Source organism: Sphaerodactylus townsendi, linkage group LG17 (genome assembly GCF_021028975.2).
Source record: "Sphaerodactylus townsendi isolate TG3544 linkage group LG17, MPM_Stown_v2.3, whole genome shotgun sequence".
In the NCBI taxonomy this organism is placed as follows: Eukaryota; Metazoa; Chordata; class Lepidosauria; order Squamata; family Sphaerodactylidae; genus Sphaerodactylus; species Sphaerodactylus townsendi.
Genome location: NC_059441.1, coordinates 1,666,722 through 1,687,937, shown reverse-complemented (window position 1 = coordinate 1,687,937; position 21,216 = coordinate 1,666,722). Strand labels below are relative to the sequence as shown.

Below are 21,216 nucleotides of genomic sequence, written 5' to 3'. Positions count from 1 at the left end.
CTGATTGGCCGCGGCCCCCTTCTTATGCAAATCGGGGCCGTCCGGCTGACGTCAGCAGGCCCAGCGGCAGGCAGGCAGGCGCGCCCAGGGCGGCGAGGGGTGCGCGCAGCGGCCGGCCCGGCCAGGGAGGCCAGGGGAGCGGGCGGGGCGGAGGGCGCGGGGCGGCCCCCTCCCCTGCTCCGGCGCAGGCGAGGCGAGGCGAGGCGGGCGAGGCAGGAGCCGGGGCGGGGCAGGGACCATCATGGCTACTCTGGCCAACGGGCTGGCAGCGCCGCCGCCGCCGCCGCAGCAGCAGCAGCAGCCTCCCCCCGGGCCGCCGCCCCCGCCGCCGCCCCCGCCGCCGCCCCAGGCGGAGAGCGCGGCGGCGTTCAGCACCGCGGACAGCGCCGGCAGGATGAACGGGCTGGCGGCCGGCCAGGGCGGCCCCATCGCCATGAAGGACCACGATGCCATCAAGCTGTTCGTGGGCCAGATCCCGCGCAACCTGGAGGAGGGCGACCTCAAGCCCCTCTTCGAGGAATTCGGCAAGATCTACGAGCTCACCGTCCTCAAGGACCGCTTCACCGGCATGCACAAAGGTACGGCCAGGTGGGGTGGGGTGGGGGTAGGGGTGGGGGGGCAACAAAAGGCCGCCCGGCCGGGCCACTGGAGGAGGGGGCCGGGGGAGGCATGCCCACCACGCCGTGCCCGGCTTCCTCTGCCAGCAGCTGCCTCCCTCTCCCAGGGCACTGGTGGCCTCTGTAAGCACGGACGAGGGGGATGCGCCTGTGCGATCCACCATCTCCTCCTCCGGTGCCAGCTCTCTTCAAAACACAGACATGTGACGAGGCACTGTGGGGGAAAGTTAGGCCACTCGGAGTGAGGGGCAAGAGGGAGTTTAGTGTCAGGAGGCGCACAAGACCTGTGGGGTGGGTGGCCAAGGTCGGGAGACCGTTCCTACAACTGTTCCAGGAAATCAGCGGTCTTCGGGATCGGGCGTGGGGTCGCCCAGTTTGGCTGGCCCCTCACGTTTCCACCTTTAAGTTATCAGGTTATTTTCACCTTTAACTTACTAGCGGTTAAGTTGTTATGTTTGTAAAGCTGGGCTGCGTGGAGAGAGCGTGCAAACAGAGGGCTTGTGAGAAAACCAACGGGGGCCCATGGAGAGTTGGGAAAAGGGGGCCTTTGAGAAACGTCCACCAAAAGTCTTTGGAAGGGGTTTCCATAAGGCCTCCTGCCCCCGTGCAAAGTTTGGTCCGCTTGGAAGGTGTGCTTATTGGTGCAGCAGGCTGGCAGGAGTGGGTATCGGCAGGTAACTCTGGTGCATGAATGTGCGCCCCAAGACTAGTCAACATGGACAAGGAAATGTAGCTCAGTTGCAGCTGGCATCTAGAGAAGGTGGAACAACCTACAGAGATCTACTCAGGCCTGTTAAATGGGTCTTCCTCCCAGAAAAACATTGTTAGGACTTAATTGACAGGGTCCCCAATCTCCATCCCTCTTGCTGGCTTCATCTGCAGGCAAAGTTGGAAAGCGAAGAGTGTCTGGGTGATTGTAGGTTTCCTGTTATCTCCAGAAAACATCCTTGAACTAACTTAATTATAGCCTCCTTCCCCTTCTAAAAGCGTGTTTTCGTTTTTTCAAATTGGATGAAGTACTTCGGATCTGAGAAATACAAACTTTTTCTTTGACTTCGGATCTGAGAAATACAAACTTTTTCTTTGCCTTCAGCCCCCAAAATCCAGTGCTGAGCAAGAGATCAGACAGGGCTGTTTGGGCATTACAGGTCCCTGAGTCTGTTGGATTTCTGAAGGCAGAGGGAAATCTGAAATGCAAAGTCCGGATAAAACAGACCCAGGAGGTATGCTTAAATGCATGAAATCTGTCCCAGTGGGAGCAGAACTGGTCTCCACACAATCGACAGCAGCAGAGGCGGGGGAAAAGAACACTTGATAATAAAACATCACTTAGGATGTGTGCTAGCATACACAGTAATAACCAGTGAGGAGCATATAAGGAATTATACTGGGGGAAGCAATTGAGAGAAGTGCCCTTCTCTTTCAGGATATAATATATCCTTAGATGTTCAACTAGGTCTTTTGTTGGTAGATCAACTGTCCCCAGTTGTTATGTGGCTCCCAGTATGCAGTAAACCAGTTCAGCCCTTACCAGGCCTCAAGGCAGACGGGGAGACAGTAACATTTTTTAAATCCTACATACCTGGAGCGTCTTCTCAAGAATGCTATCCTATTGATAAATGCATGATGAACTATCAAGTTTTCCATTAAAAGGAGCCTTCGCACCTTTTAAGATGAGCATTTTGCTTTTCGTTGAAGGTTGTGTGAATAGGTAACGGGAAATGTCCTGGAGTTACCTCAGAGGTCCGTGGTTGTTTTTTTTCAGTCAATACTAGAAAAAAACCAAGCACCCAACAAAAAGCGGATGGGTGAATGAAAAGAAGCCAGATCAGATAGGCTCTGGGTTCGAGGCCTGCGTGTTCTGGCTTGCATGCTTTTCGTACTGTGGATTCTTCTTCTCACGAGTCGCTCCACCTTTTTCCGAAACCAAACTCTTCTCCAGAGATAAAATAGCCCCTGTGTCTCCAACCAGCCCTTTCTTGTTCCAGGAGTCCAGGAGAAATTAAAATAACAACACATGCTTAGTTCTGTAGCACTTTGAGTATCCCGAGGGCTTACCCACACTTCTTTTCTCTAATCCTAAAAAGGCACCCTTTGAGAAAGGCCTATGTTATTATCACAATCCTCACCTTGCAGGCAAATACTTGAGGCAGAGTGACTTGACCAGGAATACCCTAGCAAATCAGTGGCAGAGAAGAGATTTGAATTCAGAGCCACTCACCCATACCACAATACGTTCTCTAAGCTGTATCAAATCTTACACCATGACTTTGTGCATGTTTATATGGAAGTAAATTATAACAAAATCTCTGGGACTTCCATGCAGGGGCGTACCGCCCGGGGCACATATGGGGTTAAATGTTCCCCGGGCTGCAGCCATTTAATCTTGTGGGGCAGAAAATTGCCCCCTCCTCTCCCCCCCCCCCCGGGTCCATACACTGACATCAAGACCTGGTGCAAAAAAAGTTGTTTGGTCGTGGTGGGGGAGGGCAGCTGCCCATACGGGGAGGGGGGAACTCACATTTTGCGCCGGGCTACATTTTCCCTAGATACGCCTCTGCTTCCGGGTTACTGTATTGATGATTGGGTTGTCCATTCCTTAGGAAATGCAGTCCTTCCATTCGATTCTCTTCCAGTGGTGGCAGGTGGATAGCATAGAACATTTCAGGGCAAAGCCTGCTTTTCAACCACAGAACAGCCTCAGTGCCAGCATCTTGCTTTTATAACTTTTTTCAGGCCATCTTGGAAAAAAAAAAAAGCATCCCTTCTGGATCCTGTATGAAGTGACGAGGCAGCAGATGGTTTTCTCGACTGCAAAAAAAGAAACAGTAAATAACTTGTTGTCAGAGAGAAAGCGAGACTTTCATTTCCCGTATCTCCTAAAGATGTTCCCGGAAATGCTCTTTGAAAATATCCATTCCAGTCTAGTTCAGGCATATGCACTAGAGACTGCAAACAGAGAGGAATGCAGATCGTGGCAATAAGCAGAAAATATCAAAACGTGGAAGGCTTATTTTTTTTTTTTGTGGTCTCCGAGCAAGCCACCAAACCAGTTTAAACAGTGGTGAAATTGGGAAGCGCTGTCTCAGCACAATAAAGAAACCTGTGCATCATCTTCTAAGTATCAGGCGTTAGGATTAACGGGAAGGCTTCGGGGTGAAGGCTCAAAGTGGTTTCTGAAAAGTCATATGAACGTTTGGATTAAGGGTGATGGGAAAGGGCTGTGTCCAGTGGTGGGATTCAGCTGGTTCGCACTGCTTTGGCAGAACCGGTTGTTAAAATGGTGCTTGTAAACAACCAGTTGTTAAATTATTTGAATCCCACCACCGGAACCGGTTGTTAAATTGTTGGAATCCCACCACTGGCTGGGTCTGAGAGGAAGAGGCTCTGCTTTGCACGTGGAACGTCCCGGGTTCAATCCTCAGCCTCTCCATTTGAAAGGGACCAGGCAGTAGGTCATGTGAAAACTCTTCATCTGGGACCTTGGCTCAGTGGGAGAGCTTCCGCCATGCCTGCAGAAAGCCCCAGGTTCGATTCCCGGCGTCTCCTGTTAAAAGGACCAGGCAGTTGGTGGAGTGAAGGACTTTTGCCTTAGACCCTGGAATGCTTCTTCTCATCTAAGTAGAGCATCTAAGAGAGCAGCAGTGGCATAGTGGTTAAGAGCAGGTGCACTCTAATCTGGAGGAAGCGGGTTTGATTCCCTGCTCTGCCACCTGAGCTGTGGAGGCTTCTGGGGAATTCAGATTGGCCTGTGCACTCCGACACATGCCAGCTGGGTGACCTTGGGCTAGTCCCAGTTCTTCGGAGATCTCTCAGCCCCACCTACCTCACAGGGTGTTTGTTGTAAGGGGGGAAGGGCAAGGAGATTGTAAGCCCCTTTGAGTCTCCTACAGGAGAGAAAGGGGGATATAAATCCAAACTCCTCCTCCTCCTCCTCCTCCTCCTCTTCTTGTTCTTGTTCTTCTTCCTCTTCCTCTTCTTCTTCAAGTAGGCAATAGTGAACTTGAAGGACCAAGTGTCTGGGTCAGTGCAAGGTGTCTTCATCTGTGTAAAGGTGGCTGTGATCCTTGGCATGCAAAATCATGCTGGAGACTCCTCGTCCGTGTCAACTCTTCAGACAGCACCCGTCCCTCTAAGTAAACAGGGGGAGCCGTTGCCTTTCTTGCCTTATCTCAGTTGAATTCTGTCCACGTTGCTTTCTTCTGTTGCTTAATCTTCTCTGCCCTAGATATTCGTAACTGTGCAGGCCTGAGTGGAAATTAAACGCTCCCTCTCCTTTAAATATATCGCTTGATTGGTGCAATTATGTGCCGTCGTTCATCTCATTAAAAAACGCTCCTTAATTTGGTTCATCTGTCCAAGTTCGCATCTCCCTTCTTGACAGAGGCGAGGATGTAGGCCGGACAGAACTTTTGGGATGGCCTGAAATATGTCTCAGCAGTTCTGCGTCTTTCCCCGTCTGCGTCCTGGCAGCTCGCAAGACTGCCATTTCGTCGTTCTCCAGCCCTTCCTATTTGGAAGGCGAGATGGTTGCCTCTTATTAAGAGCTATTAATACTTAATCACCTCGCAGATTTAATTGTGCCAATATTAAAAATGCATCAATGTCAAATTTCAGTCATTAAATATTTACATCCAGGAAGGGAAAACTGTTTTGCTGATGTTTTTAATATCGTTTTAAGGAAACGTTGTACGGGATGTCTCGTTTTGTTTTGTTTTTTAAAAAGGTTGCCGAAGGAAAAACAGATAGCGATGCACGTGGCGTGTTGTGAACCTCGCAAAACCGTGGCTGCTTGTGTCTCGCAGGGGGGTCGGCAACTTGTCTTCGCCTGGCTGCATTTTAGAGGCCGTAGAGGCAGGCGGCGTTTCTGTCCTGGGCGTTTGTGTGTGTGTTTTTCTCGGCAGCTTTGCACAGCTAGCGCACGAACGGTCCGGGCGAAACCACGCTAACCTGATTCATGACAATGCAGACTTATGAAACTGCCACCGAGCTCCTTCTGGGAGTAAGAACTCATGAGTGTGAGTCACGTTGCACCGTCTTCCTTTCCGTGCCTTTCGATTCACAGCATGCGCCGCGGCTCCCGGAGTGTTACTCACACACCTCGACAAGCCCAAGGCAGCCCAGAGTCACTAACCGTTGCATCAGGGCTGGTAGGCGGCAGCGCTGATAACTGCTATGTGGGGGCACTATGGGAAACAGCTATCCTTACTCTGTCATTTGGGGACTAATAGAGAGCCAGTGTAGTGTAGTAGATTGAACGGCAAGTTAGGACCGTGGGCGACCTGGTTTCGAACCCCCACTGCTGCCGTGGAAGCTTGCTGGGTAATCTCCGGCCCATCCCGAACTCTCGACTTGGCCTCCCTCGCAGGGTTGTTGTAAGAAAGTGGAGGAGAGGGATGTTCTAAAAGCCGCTTTGGATCCCAATAGGGCAGTGATGGCGAACCTTTTCTAGACCGAGTGCCCAAATTGCAACCCAAAACCCACTTATTTTTCGCAAAGTGTCAACACGTCACGTCAATTTAACCGGAATACTGAGGTTTTCCTTTAGAAAAATTGGTTGGCTCCGAGGCGGGCGTTACTCGGGAGTAAGCTTGGTGGTCGTCGGTGGCTTTGCTTTGAAGCAACCGTGCAACGCTTTGAACGGGTGAATCACAACCCTAGGAGGGTTTACTCAGAAGCAAGCCCCATTGCCAGCAGCCGAGCTTACTCCCAGGAAAAGGATCACATTTTAGTTCTTCTCATGGAAATCAGTGGGGTTTAACAGTGCTTAACAGGGTTACCTATCCTGCTTCCCCAAAACTAGGTCTTAGGTTTAATGCTATTAATCAAGCCCAGCGGCCCAGGCCAGCCTAGATGTCTCTGCGTGGGGTTATTTCCCCCCCACATGATGAACTCTGTTTGCGTGTGCCCACAGAGAGGGCTCTGAGTGCCACCTCTGGCACCCGTGCCATAGGTTCACCATCACTGCAATAGGGAATGAAAGTGGGATATAAATAAAGAAGGGAGCAAGCTTGTTTTCTGCTGCTCCAGAGACTAGGACCAGGAGGACTAATGGGTTCAAGGTGAAGGAAAAGGGATTCCACTTAGACATCAGGAAAAACTTCCTGACAGTAAGGGCTATTCAACAGTGGAATGCACTGCCTTGGAGTGTGGTGGAGTCTCCTTCCTTGGAGGTTTTTAAAGAGAGGATGGATGACCATCTGACAGGAGGGCTTTGATTGGGTGTTCCTGCATTGCAGGGGGTTGGACTTGATGGCCCTCGGGGTCTCCTCCAACTCTATGGCCCCTTCCGCATACGCGAAATAATGCCTTTTCAAACCACTTTCACAACTGTTTGCAAGTGGATTTTGCTATTCTGCACAGCTGCCAAGTGCATTGAAAACAGTTTGAAAGTGCGTTATTCTGCATGTGCGGAAGGAGCCTGTGATTCTCTGATTCTAAATGCAAACACAACGCATGATTTGGGGGCCTGATACAGCAAGTCTTCAGGGTCAGCAACCCCTGGTGCTTATGCCTACATCTGACCATTTTGCCCGGCCCCCTTGGGCTGTATCTCCCCCCAAACAACTGAGCCTTGGCACCCAGAGTCGGCTGCCCCTTCCAAGCAAACCCTTTCTCCAAATTCGAAAACTCGGAGACCCGGTGTAGTCGATGGGCAAGACGTTCAGAAGATGCAAAAGGGAATAGTTCTTGATTCAACAAGTCATTAGCTGTTCAGTTCACTGCCAGTGGGGGGGTAGTGATGGCCAGAGTTGTTGCCATCAAGTCGCAACCAACGTATGGCAACCCTGTAGAGCAGTGATGGCGAACCTATGGCACGGGTGCCAGAGGTGGCACTCAGAGCCCTCTCTGTGGGCTCGCGCAAACAGAGTGCCCTCCCCCCCCCCTACATCTAGGCTGGCCTGGGCTGCTGGGCTCAATTATTAGCATTAAACCTAAGACCAAGTTTTGGGGAAGCAGTGTAGGTAACCCTGTTAAGCGCTGTTAAACCCCACTGATTTTCATGCAAAGAACAAAAGCACAATTCTTTACCTGGGAGAAAGCTCATTTGCTGGCAATGAGGCTTGCTTCTGAGTAAACCTTCCTAGGGTCATGATTCACCCATTGGAAGAGTTGCACGGTTGCTTCAAAGCAAGGCCACCGACTACCACCAAGCTTACTCCTGAGTAACGCACCCCTCGGAGCCAACTGTTTTTTCTAAACTAAAACCTCAGTATTCAGGTTAAATTGCCGTGTTGGCACTTTGCAAGAAATAAGTGGGTTTTGGGTTGCAATTTGGGCACTCGGTCTCGAAAAGGTTCGCCATCACTGCTGTAGAGTTTTCAAAGCAACAGATGTTGAGAGGTGGTTTACCATTGCCAACCTGTGTGTAGCAACCCCGGACTTCCTTGGTGACCTCTTATCCAATTATTGACCGGGGCCAATCCTCCATAGATTCTATAATCCAATGAGATCGCACCGTCCTGGGTTATCCAGGTCAGGGTGCAAGCATGTTTCGGTGAGAAATAATTAAACTCAGCCACCTCAGGTAAATATTTGAACAACCATGCAGTTTGGGTAGAGGTAAGGATAAAAGCTTCTTATGCCGTGATTGACTCGGGCCCCTTCCGCACATGCAGAATAATGCACTTTCAATCCACTTCCACCATTGTTTGAAAGTGGATTTGCCATTCCACACAGTAAAATCCGGCTGCAAGGGGCATTATTCCGAATGTGCAGAAGGCACCTCTCTGCAATTTCGTGTTGGTTAGTAGCTAAATCATACAGGTGGAGGGAGAAAGGGATAGGATAGCTGCATAGCTGAAAATATGACATAAAAACAGTTGGTAATAATCTTTTGTTACAGTAGCCAAAACAGGCCTCTTTTCTATCACACAACACTATGCCACAGAATCTGAGTTGGTTCTGTAGGCCTTTGGCCTCTGCATAAATAATGGTTGTGAAATAATTTTCATTCAGACACACATGCCCAAAATCTATTTTAGACGCTACCATTACACAGAAAAGTGCGTTGTTTTCGTTTGCTTCAAACACGATGCTGTTCTCCGGCGATGCAGTGAATTCCGTGATTATCACCTCATGACAAGAAAGATCAGACCATATTGGCTAGGTCATTCTGTGAAGAGAACGGAAGTGTTATTTTTAAGGCAGCTTTTCTAAATTCCGGAGTTTTGGTCCAAGAGTGTGAACGAGGTGCAACCGAGTGAACTTAACACAAAATCTTGGGGCCCCATAAAACGAAACTGGGAAAACACCTCAGATGGGAAGCCTGGTTTTTGAATAACCACCTTTCCTGTTTGTTTCTTATTTATAAGGCACGCTCTTGCGATATTTTCTTGAAGGAGTTCACTCACGAGCTCCCTCACCTCCATTATATATCTCTCACACAGAGAGAGAACCTTATAGTCAGAGGTGGGATCCAGCAGGTTCTCACAGGTCCCCGAGAGTAGATTACTAATTATTTGTGTGTGCCAAGAGGGGGTTACTAATTGGTGATTTTGCCACGTGATTTTTGCCTTAGTTACGCCCCTCCTCTCAGCAGTAGCGCGCAGAACTTGAAGCAGTCTAGCAGGAGGTGCACCGGCGTGCGTGGCAGCCTGCGTGCATTCATTTCCCGCCCAAGGACTGGTGCACAGCCCTGCCCAGGAATGCCCCGGCCCCAGAATGCCCAGCCACGCCCCCATCATGCCCCGCCCAGCCCCATTGGCGCTACACTGCAGTTTGAATCCCACCACCATGGGAACCTGTTACTAAAAATTTTGGATCCCACCACTGCTTATAGTTGTCAAATGCATCCACCCACAAATGCATCCACCCACAAACTCTCTCACGCAGACCTTGCGGTTTTCTCACAGAACCTGGCACCGGGCTCCTCTCACAAACGGGACACACAGCCCCCTGTTATCCACCCTTCATTTCTTCCTGCCACAGTACCTTCACAAGCCCCACTCCCACAGAGGTATTTCTTTTTCACTCAGGCCCCTTCCGCACATGCAGAATAATGCACTTTCAATCCATGTTCACAACTGTTTGCGAGTGGATTTTGCTACGCCGCACAGTAAAATCCAGCTGCAAAGTGCATTGAAAGTGGATTGAAAGTGTATTATTCTGCATGTGCGGAAGGGGCCTCACTCTCTCACACTTCAACCCCCATGTTCTTTCACATCCAGGCACCCTCTTTCTAGAAACACCCACTTATGTCTCCACACACACACAGGTTTCCCTTCTATCACATATCACACACACATACAACACACTGGTTCCCCTTCTGCCTCACCCCATCCCTCCCGCCCTCCATGACATGTAGGATTTTGGTGTGAAGCTTTGAAGGTATATATGGCCAGTGGTGGGATCCAAAAATTTTAGTAACAGGTTCCCATGGTGGTGGGATTCAAACTGTGGTGTAGCGCCAATGGGATTGGGTGGGGCACAACGGGGGTGTGGCCAGGCATTCCGGGGGCGGGGCATTCCTGGGCGGGGCTATGGCAAGGATGCAGCCGCTGCACCGGTCCTTGGGCGGGAAACGAATGCACGCAGGCGCAGGCTGCCATGCACGCCGGTGCACCTCCTGCTAGACTGCTTCAAGTTCTGCGCGCTACTGCTGAGCGGAGGGGCGTAACTAAGGCAAAAATCACGTGGCAAAATCACCAATTAGTAACCCCCTCTCGGCACACACAAATAATTAGTAACCTACTCTCGGGAACCTGTGAGAACCTGCTGGATCCCACCTCTCTATATGGCTTAGGCCAAAGGCCCCTTCCGCGCATGCAGAATAACGCACTTTCAATCAACTTCCACAGGTGTTTGCAAGTAGATTTTGCTATTCCACACTGTAAAATCCTGCTGCGAAGTGCATTGAAAGTGGATTGAAAGTGCATTGTTCTGCATGTGCGAAAGGGGCCGTTTCCCTTCCCTGCATGTTCTCTCCCTGTGATTTAAGATCAGGGGAAAAAGGTCTAAATTGAACACCAGTATCTTCTAATCTACCTTGATAAGTACCTTTTTCACCAGCTGCCCCTCTGTTATGGAGATATACCAGAAGCGACTAAAAGGGCCAATAAGAAAGGCTCGCTTTAACACATGCTTATTTCGTGAAAGCTTTATGTCTTAATCTGCCGGAATAGTACTGTACAAATCCTCTTTGATTGCTGCTATTGCTGGGACAGATTGTTTTCAAAGTCAATTTCTTTCTCCCTGTATTGTGTTACTACGCAAGCCACCTTGAGGTCCTTTGTTGTTCTTGAAAGATATTTAAAAAATAAATGAAACACACAGGAGAGAGAGGTGGCTCTCGTCGCCTTTTGGAAACCGAAAGAGCGTCTGACATACCAAATGGAAGTAAATTTCAGAGGGCTTTGGGGCCTACCTGAGCAGGTTTACTCAGAAGTAAGTCCAATTTTGTTCAGGGGACCATAGCCTTAGGAAAGGTTCTTGGGATCACAGCTTAGTCCATTGAAGCAAAGCCAGGAAGGAGTCTGGATGTGTTTTAAAGACAGCCTGAAGAACCTTACAATCTCATGTTGGATTTGTCTGTTCAAAGATAAGAACATAAGAAAGCCTGCTGGATCAGACCAGAGTCCTTCTAGTCCAGCACTCTGCTACTCGCAGTGGCCCACCAGGTGCCTTTGGGAGCTCACATGCAGGAGGTGAAAGCAATGGCCTTCTGCTGCTGCTCCCAAGCACCTGGTCTGCTAATGCATTTGCAATCTCAGATCAAGGAGGGTCAAGATTGGTAGCCACAGATCGACTTCTCCTCCATCAATCTGTCCAAGACCCTTTTAAAGCTATCCAGGTTAGTGGCCATCAAAGATAACTGAAACCAAAGTAGAATAACCCCATGTAGAATAACCCCATGTAGATGCTCCTACTTAACTGGGAAATCGCACCCTCTGGCAACCGACAACCAGATACTAGATCAGTGGTTCTCAACCTGGGGGTCGAACGACCCTTTCACAGGGGTCGCCTAAGACTCTCTGCATCAGTGTTCTCCATCTGTAAAATGGATAAATGTTAGAGTTGGGGGTCACCACAACATGAGGAACTGTTTTAAAGGGTCGCGGCATTAGGAAGGTGGAGAACCGCTGCCCTAGAGGCCAGCACCCCTGTTTGAGCAATTTATAACATTTAACATTACAGCATGTTACACCCCCTCCGGGGATGGGCGGTATTATTAAATTGAACCAGTAAATAAAACACATAAATATTATTCCGTAAAAGCACATAAACACACAACACCAGAACCAGAGCGGAGGGCGAGGAAGAGACTCCACAGGAAGCCACACTTTATTTCCCACAATCCAACAGCTCTCCAAAAGACGACTGACCCTTTTAAACCAGCCCGGCGCAGGGCGGTCAGAGAAAGATCTGACGCTCTAATCTGGCTGCTCCTTTACTAATCCCAGTGTGTTTGCCTGGGCCGCCGATTCCAATTAACCAGACCCTGCTAATCTGGACCAATTGCCTTAAACTGAATCCCTGCTGGACCGTGCGCTGACCTCCAGCCACGGCGATGCTCCACTCCGCTCCACGAGGAGAGGCCCGGCTTCTTGTGAAGGGAGTATCCAACTTTGCAGATGGAGCAGCATCTTCTTGGGGAACGTTCTTTGTCATCGTACGTAAGCAGAGGTGGCCTTTCCTCTCTCTGCTTCCCACTCTGGAAGACGCACCGCAGATGGGGGTGAGATTGGGGCACGGCGGCCCCTCGGTGGGTGCGACTGGTTGCATATAATGACACTTGTGGGTGATAACACTCTTTCTCTCCCGTCCCTCTTTCCCTCCAGGCTGTGCCTTCCTGACATACTGTGCCAGGGATTCAGCGTTGAAAGCCCAGAGCGCGCTACACGAGCAGAAGACATTACCCGGGGTGAGTACATGGTTTCTTCTCCGGCACGGCCGGTACCATCTTCCGGCGGAGTCCCGAGCAGGGCTTTTTAAAGCACGGCACGAATCAAGCAGTGAGCGGGAAGAGTTTTACGGAGAAATGGCTCTTTCTCCTCGCTTGGATCTCTCTTTGGTTTTAGAGCACGGCCCATATTGTAGTTGAAGTCGGCCCGCGAGGGTCGCAAGGAAGAGGCGAGACGCAGCGATATCATCCGGTGGAGAGAGCCAAAGGCAGGAAGCGTGATCCGTGGATCTGGCAACTCTACCGTAGTTTGGTCCCTGGCACCTTTTATTAGGGTTTGCCGAGAGGCGGGTCGGGAGGCGGGAGAGTGGGAGAATACTGTACAGAACATGACTCATGGGGCTGCGTACGTGAGAGAGGAAACGTTCCTGTCTGGGCCTAATCCATACCTGGGGGTATGCACCCCTTTGTCCCTTTGTCCGGGACATCTTGTGACAGTGAGTCAGGCATCTCATGACCTATGACTCATGGGGGTCTTGTGACAGGTGACCGTGTGCGCCCAGAAGGGCACAGATGGCGCAGGCATTCCTGCGCTCTGTCTGAGGCTCTGCTGGGTTCACGGGGCTCACCCCTACAGTAGTCTTTGCCAACTTGCTACGAACACATCGGTTCTGGGGACTTTCGGTGAACCGAATTCACGGCCCTGTCTCTTCGTCAGGTCGTGCGCAGGCTGGTTTCTCCACTCTGCCGATGATCCACGTCTCCTCAGAGTAATTTGGACGAAACATTTCGCTCCGTGTTGTGTTTTCTTAGAGCAGAATCGGGACAGGAATTGGTTCCTAGGGCAACAGGTCCTCAAGATGTTTGGGAAACGTGCTATGTTATACATTCATTGTACTTTAGTGTGCTTCTGGTAGGATTCGCCACCCTGATTTTCTTTGAGGAACATTCATCCAGTTTTCCCCCCATTGCCCCCATCTGGGTCCACACTGGGCCTGATCTTAGCTTGCAGAAATCCACTTCGTACTACAGTTCTGGGACCACCAAGATACGCTTTCCTCCTTCTGTGAGCTTGTTTGAACATGATGCTGTCTCGGTGTCAGGTCTATAAGAACATAAGAAAGAGCCTTGCTGGATCAGACCAGAGTCCATCTAGTCCAGCACTCTGCTACTCGCAGTGGCCCACCAGGTGCCTTTGGGAGCTCACATGCAGGAGGTGAAAGCAATGGCCTTCTGCTGCTGCTGCTGCTCCCGAGCACCTGGTCTGCTAAGGCATTTGCAGTCTCAGCTCAAGGAGGATCAAGATTGGTAGCCAGAGATCGACTTCTCCTCCATCAATCTGTCCAAGCTCCTTTTAAAGCTATGATTAATTCAATGACAGACTCCGGATTTCATCAATCAGAAGCCTTTATTGGAACCAGGGGTCTGCAACCTGCGGCTCTCCAGATGTTCGTGGACTACAAATCCCACTATGCTGGCAGGGGCGGATGGGATTTGTAGTCCATGAACACCTGGAGAGCCGCAGGTTGCAGACCCCTGATTGGAACGAACATTGAACCCCTGGCTTTTGCAAAGCCAGTTCTGACCCGCTCCCCAAATGCCCATAGCTTTATTACCCCTGTTGTCCACTCCCTCCCCTGCCCCCAACTACATAAAGTTAAAGCAAGAAAAGTAGAGGGAACCGAAAGTCCATTCCCAAGGTCTAGAGAGCCATCTGGCTACCCCTCCCTTTGCAGAGAAGCCAGAGATGCCGCTGTTATCTATGGTTTCAAGCACAGAGATAAAGAAGAAATGGATGGAGAGATTCCGTAACCCAAAGAGGCCCCAGACATTAAGTGCACACTGACACTCAGTACCCTGGAGGTGTGCATATTTATCCCAGTATGCCCAGGCCTTATCGTACCAGCTTCCCAAAGCCTGCAGAGATCTCCTGCCTCTTAGCTTTCTAGGTGCAATCTAATCTGGAGGAGGGCAGGTGCAATCTAATCTGGAGGAGTCGGGGTTGATTCCCCGCTCTGCTGTCTGAGCTGTGGAGGCTTATCTGGGGAATTCAGATTCGCCTGTGCACTCCCACACACGCCAGCTGGGTGACCTTGGGCTAGTCACAGCTTCTCGGAGCTCTCTCAGCCTCACCCACCTCACAGGGGGTTTGTTGTGAGGGGGGAAAGGGCAAGGAGATTGTAAGCCCCTTTGAGTCTCCTACAGGAGAGAAAGGGGGGATATAAATCCAAACTCCTCCTCCTCCTCCTCCTCCTCCTCCTCCTCCTCCTCTTCTTCTTCTTCTTCTTCTTCTTCAGGATCACCCAAAGAGGCATACTTTGTAGAGAGGCAGGAGCCGTGAATTCCTCACCGTGGTTTGGGATTATTCCACCTCGTAGAGTAGCAGCCTGAGATGTCTCAAGAGAGGCGTTGTCCCTGGGTAGCAAGAAACAGACTGTGTTGGCGACAGGATGACAAAAGCAAAGGATACATAAAGAACCAAGCAAGCTCCTGTTTGGTTTGGAAACACATTTTTTTTTAAAAAAAAAAATGTGTCGAATCCCGTGAAGTGTTCATTTCTTCCTCAAGGTTTCCTAGATGTTATTCTGGGCCTCGAAGATAAGCTGCTAGATAAATCTGCTCTGGTTGCAGGAAAGATTGTGGGGAAAGAATAACGTTCGAACCGGTGTGGCTTCCTCTCTCATGCCCACGATGCTTTTAGCGTGTAGCTGAACAGGGTTGCTGTGCGTCAGCCGGAGCCTGATGTCGCTTTCCATGGAATTTTAGGGTTTGCCTCAAAGCCAGTGAAAACCTGTCGTGTTTCTATTTATACTCTGTTGGGCAGCCCTTTGTAACGGAGCTTTCATTCCACACCGGAAGCGAATGGCGAGCATTATTGTGAACACACTAATAAAAGGTGTAGATAACGTGACCCAAATTCATATGGCCCAGGTCACTTAGACCTGCTTGGATCGGCCAAGCTTCTCTTCAGAATCGGGGAATGATATTGCTTACCCTCTATACCAGGGGTCTGCAACCTGCGGCTCCGGAGCCGCATGCGGCTCTTTCAGCCTTATACTGTGGCTCCGCATGACCTGGAGGTCAGAGGGTAGCGTAGGCGTGTCCCTCCAGCCCTCTAGAGCAGCGCTGGAAGGAAAGGTGAGTGGAGTGACCGAACCGGAGGGGGCTCCATGCGTGAGCGCACCGCTTTTGAGTCCCCTCCACTCACCTCTACTTCCAGCGCTGCTCTGGAGGGCTGGAGGGACGCGCCCATGTTGCCCTCCAGCCACTGGAGGTTGGACAGTAGTGTGTCTGTGTCCCTCCAGAGCTGCCGCCATAACCCCTCTGCCCCACAGAGTTGGCTGCCTGCTCCATTGGGCAGAGGGGGTTTCCCTGCCCGGCGCCGCTGCCTCCCGCAGTGCGAGATGCGGCAGCACCGGGCAGGCCACAAATGCCATCCCCCCTCTGCCCCACGGAGCAGGCAACCGTCGGGCAGAGGGGGCTTCCGTCAGGCAGAGGGGGTTTCCCTGCCTGGCGCCTCCGCCTCCCAGCACTGGAAGGAAAGGTGAGTGGAGGGGCTTAACCAGCTCAGTAGATCTTCAGGGCCATGGAAAACGGGTCCAAATGGCTCTTTGGGTGGTAAAGGTTGCTGACCCCTGCTCTATACTGTGGGTCAGTGATGGCGAACCTTTTCGAGACCGAGTGCCCAAATTGCAACCCAAAACCCACTTATTTATCGCAAGGTGCCAACACGGCAATTTAACCGGAATATTGAGGTTTTAGTTTAGAAAAAACAGGTGGCTCCAAGGCATGCGTTACTCGGGAGCACACTTGGTGAAACAACCATGCAACGCTTCGAATGGGTGAATCACGACCCTAGGAGGGTTTACTCAGAGGCAAGCCCCATTGCCAGCAACCGAGCTTACTTCCAGGTAAAGGATCATGCCCAGGCCAGCCTAGGTGTGTGTGTGTGAGACGGGGTGATTTCCCTCCCTCACATGATGAACTCTGTGCACACATGCCCACAGAAAGGGCTCTGAGTGCCACCTCTGGCACCCGTGCCATAGGTTCGCCATCGCTGCTGTGGGTGGTCTAGGTTAGCCTGTTCTTGGAAGCTGAGCAGGGTTAGCCTTGGTTAGTCCCTGGATGGGAAACCACCAATGAAATTCAGTGTTGCTACATAGAGGCAGCCAATGAAGAAGAAGAATTCCCCGCTCTGAGGAAAGGCAGGCTAAAAAGGAGACAGTATTCTAGATGGTGTTGGATTGGGTTGGATTGGAGAGGCTCAGGGCGGTGAACAACAACATAATAGCAGCAGCAATAATCATGACAACATACAACAACCATCAATAAACATAGGATCAAACATAACATCATAAATATCATAAGCATAACATTGTGGATATAACTCATAAATATAGCAGCATAACAGCAGTAAACATAGCACTATAAATAGAACATGGTAAGCAGTAGTAAACATAACCTTATAAATAACAAGCATCAATGGACAAACATCATAAACTGTAAGCAACAATATTCTAACGAGCATAACATCATAAAACACCATAAAGACAGCGTCATAGACATGACATTATAAACAACATGAAACATAACATTATGAACCACAGCATTAAACCACAATAAATACGGCATTAAACGTAGCATTATAAACCACCACCACAAACATCAAAACTGTAAGCCAACGTAATCAGTATAGACAATAAACATGGATGCCGCTAAGGTGCTATTCTAGATCAGGCTTCAAGAAGAAGAGTTGGATTTATATCCCCCCTTTCTCTCCTGCAAGGAGACTCAAAGGGGCTTACAAACTCATAAGAACATAAGAACATAAGAACAAGCCAGCTGGATCAGACCAGAGTCCATCTAGTCCAGCTCTCTGCTACTCGCAGTGGCCCACCAGGTGCCTTTGGGAGCTCACATGCAGGAAGTGAAAGCAATGGCTTTCTGCGGCTGTTGCTCCCGAGCACCTGGTCTGTTAAGGCATTTGCAATCTCAAATCAAAGAGGATCAAGATTGGTAGCCATAAATCGACTTCTCCATAAATCTGTCCAAGCCCCTTTTAAAGCTATCCAGGTTAGTGGCCATCACCACCTCCTGTGGCAGCATATTCCAAACACCAATCACACGTTGCGTGAAGAAGTGTTTCCTTTTATTAGTCCTAATTCTTCCCCCCAGCATTTTCAACGAATGCCCCCTGGTTCTAGTATTGTGAGACTCCTTTCCCTTTCCCCCTCACAACAAACACCCAGTGAGGTAGGTGGGACTGAGAGAACTCCAAAGAACTGTGACCAGCCCAAGGTCACCCAGCTGGCGTGTGTGGGAGTGCACAGGCTAATCTGAATTCCCCACATAAGCCTCCACAGCTCAGGCAGCAGAGCGGGGAATCAAACCCGGTTCCTCCAGATTAGAGTGCGCCTGCTCTTAACCACCACGCCACATGCTGACAAACCACCTCTGATCATCTTTCGGCTTGAAAACTCCAAAGGATTGTCATAGCTATGACTTGATGGCCTGTTTCGCCACCAGACGAATCACAAGCCGAGGGCCAGGTTTAATAGAATCAGTGATTCAGACATGGGCCTGAATTATTCCCTTGCAATCTGTCCTGGTGTAATTTAGAGTTGAAAGAAACCCTGGAAAACTGCTGGGCGGTTTTGAATTTGTCTTCCTTGGGTCCAGCTTTTAGATCTGTTTTCTGGCAGTTTTCTCATAGCCGGCAGTATAAGGGAATGATGCAGGAATCTACCTTGAGGTTGTTGTTGTTGTTGTTATTGTTATTATTATTAATTCAATTTATTAGACCGCCCTACCCCCGAAGGGCTCAGGGCAGTTTACAGGCAACCAAACACAATACATTGCAACTAAAACAATAGAATAATCCCAATTAAAACAATAAATACAATAAAAACAGTAGCAGCAATATCCCAACCTTGCTCTTCCCTTTAAATCTTGAAGTGAAACCTGTAAACTTCTTTGGGCAAAGAAAAGCCACGGCCGGATGGTGTAGAATCTGCAATTTGGTGCCAATGATGAATTCACAACGGTTTGATTTTTGTTTTTCACGGCAAAGAATGCGTTCAAGAACCGACCTTCCCTTGCACGTGACGGCTGGATTATCTTGAGCCTAGCGCCCCGTAAATCCCATGGGCTCATTCCGCACATGCAGAATAATGCACTTTCAAACTGCTTTCAATGCTTTTGAAGCTGTGCGGAATGGCAAAATCTACTTGCAAACAGTTGTGAAAATGGTTTGAAAACGCATTATTTTGCATGTGCGGAAGGGGCCATGGATAATTTATTTGCACTTTTTTAAAAAACAAGCGATCTTTTGAGCAGTTTTGATAGGGGGTGTTGAGCACAACGCCCGACCTGGGAAGGAGCTTGCACGCACGTGCAGAATAATGCACTTTCAATCCACTTCCAATGCACTTTGCAACTGGATTTTACTGTGCGGACTAGCCAAATCCACTTGCAAGCAATTGTGAAAGTGGATTGAAAGTGTGTTATTCTGCATGTGCGGAAGGGACCTTTGTTGCCTAACTGAGCTTACAAATGTTGCAACAAGCAAACCACGCATTGTTGGTGGGTAGATGGAAGAGGGCATTGTCGGGGGTAACCCCACAACTATGGAGCAGCCTTCCCAAAGAGGCGTGCTCCCTTCCTTGCAACCTTTAGGAGACAATTAAAGAAGGTTTTATTTAGGACTGCCGTCGGTGAAGTTTAGTAGCCCTTTAAATTTTGCACTTTGCTTTTTTATCTTTTTAGAACGTATCTTATTTGATGTGGTCGATCTATATTTGTAAGCCACTGCGAGCTCTACAAAGAGAAAGGTGGCTAATAAATGTCTTAAATAAATTAATCAGATCAGCGCATGAAACCTGCGGTCCGCTTGTAGCCCGACGACTGTTTTATAGGTATCGTTTCGGGCGGCCGAACGCCGTTGCTCGCCGCGCTTGGCGGGGTCTTGGCTTGTTTCAATATTGATATACTTATAAATGGTTGTTTTTAATGAATTTACAGCGTTGTTTTTACTTAGCGAGCCACCTGAAACTAGCCTGTGGAGAGAGGCAGTGCATCAACGTTTTAGATAAATAAATGAATTGCATCTGGGGGTTTGGAAGCTGGGCTGGCGGAAAGAGGGAACTGTAAACTCTTCCACAAGCACTTCCAGTCAGTCAGTAAATCTTGGCCAGGAGGTATAGCAGGAATTGTAACATAGACTGAGAGAAACAGACTCGGGCCGTGTTTATACTGCAGCCGTAACAGGAATCCACAAAGAAATTCCGAGAATTCTAGGTCCCTCGCGGAGGAAGGGATAATTCCTGCTACTCACGAAACAACAATTCCCACGGTAACTTAGTGAAAGTTGCGGCAATTAAACCAAATTTGAACTAATTTGTGTTTGGGATGTCGACGCACTCTGGTGTATTCTCCGTGCCTCCTATTTTATTCCGTAATATTACAATTAATTAATGGTGGGAAATAGTTGGAAATGTACGTTTGTCAGGCATGTCTTGGTAATAGCTTCCATCTTGTGGAAAAACGTGCTTGAGATGGTCATAATTCCTGGAAAATTGGGGGTGGTGGCAGTGGAGTGGAGTGGAGAATTTTGGGAAGGTATTTCATGTAGGATCTAGGCTGCCAGCCTCCAGGTGGGGGCTGGAGATCTCCCAGGATTCGAATTGCTCTCCAGGCAATAGAGATCCATTTTCCTGGAGAAAATGGCTGCTGTGGAAGGCAAACACTCTGCCTGCCGCTGGCCTTTGTGATAGCCAGGTTCCCCAATAGGTCTTAATGGTGGGTAGACCAGCCCTCCAGGGAGCTAGTTCTCCCACTGTGCTAAGTGCTTGGAAGACCTGGTCTCCGCAAAAGCCAGGTCTAACAACAATCCATAAAAACGGGAAGACCAGCCCTCCAGAGGGCTACAGTGGTAGGTAGGCCTGGCCTCCTGATACGGTATGATTGTGGGTAGACCAGCCCTCCAGAGGAGATGGATCTCCCACGGTGGGAAGTGCTTGGCAGACCTGGTCTCTGCAAAAGCCAGGTCTAACAGCGATCCATAACGATGGGTAGACCGGCCTTCCAGAGGGATACAGTGGTAGGTAGGCCTGGTCTCCATGAAAGCCTGTCCTAAGACAGCGGTCTGGTGGGGTAGACCATCCCTCCAGGGAGATGGTTGTCCCACTGGGGAAAGTGCTTGGTAGACCTGGTCTCCGCAAAAGCCAGCTCTAACTGCGGTCCATAACAACGGGTAGACCAGTCCTCCATGTGGCTGCAGTAGCAGGTAGGCCTGGCCTCCATGAAAGCCCGCTCTAATGCGTCATGACGGTGGGTAGACCTGCCCCCAGGGAGATGGTTATCTCACTGTGGGAAAGTGCCTGGTAGACCTGGTCTCAACAAACGCCAGGTCTAACAATTCATGCCAGTGGGTAGACCAGCCCTCCAGATGGACACGATCCTAGGCAGACCTGGCCTCTGTGAAAGCCTGTTCTCCCAATACTTCGTAATGGTGGGTAGACCAGTCCTCCAGGGAGCTGGTTACCTGCAATTGAAGGTAATGATAGACCTGACAACTGGAGAGCTGGTCTTCCAAGATGGGGAACATCTACTGGATTGGGGGAAGGAAGGCAATTTTAGTGCTTACCCTGGGCACCATTTTCTGCAAATACGCCCCTACGTTGCCTCCTTTTCCTCCCCAAATCTTGCCCTCCCCTGGATTAACCTTCCAAATCTCCAGAAACTTCTCGATCCAGAACT

General features: G+C 49.8%; 1 protein-coding gene across 1 annotated transcript in view; it reads left to right on the top strand.

Annotated features, from left to right (window-relative positions):
* Positions 1-321: 321 nt before the first annotated feature.
* The window catches only part of CELF6 (CUGBP Elav-like family member 6), a 156,716-nt gene continuing 135,821 nt past the window's right edge, over positions 322-21,216 (top strand). Inside the window, exons 1-2 of the mRNA XM_048481863.1 lie at positions 322-578; positions 12,398-12,480. Coding sequence (XP_048337820.1) covers positions 395-578; positions 12,398-12,480 — 267 coding nt within the window. The 5' untranslated portion in view covers positions 322-394. The remainder of the gene's footprint in view (positions 579-12,397; positions 12,481-21,216) is intronic.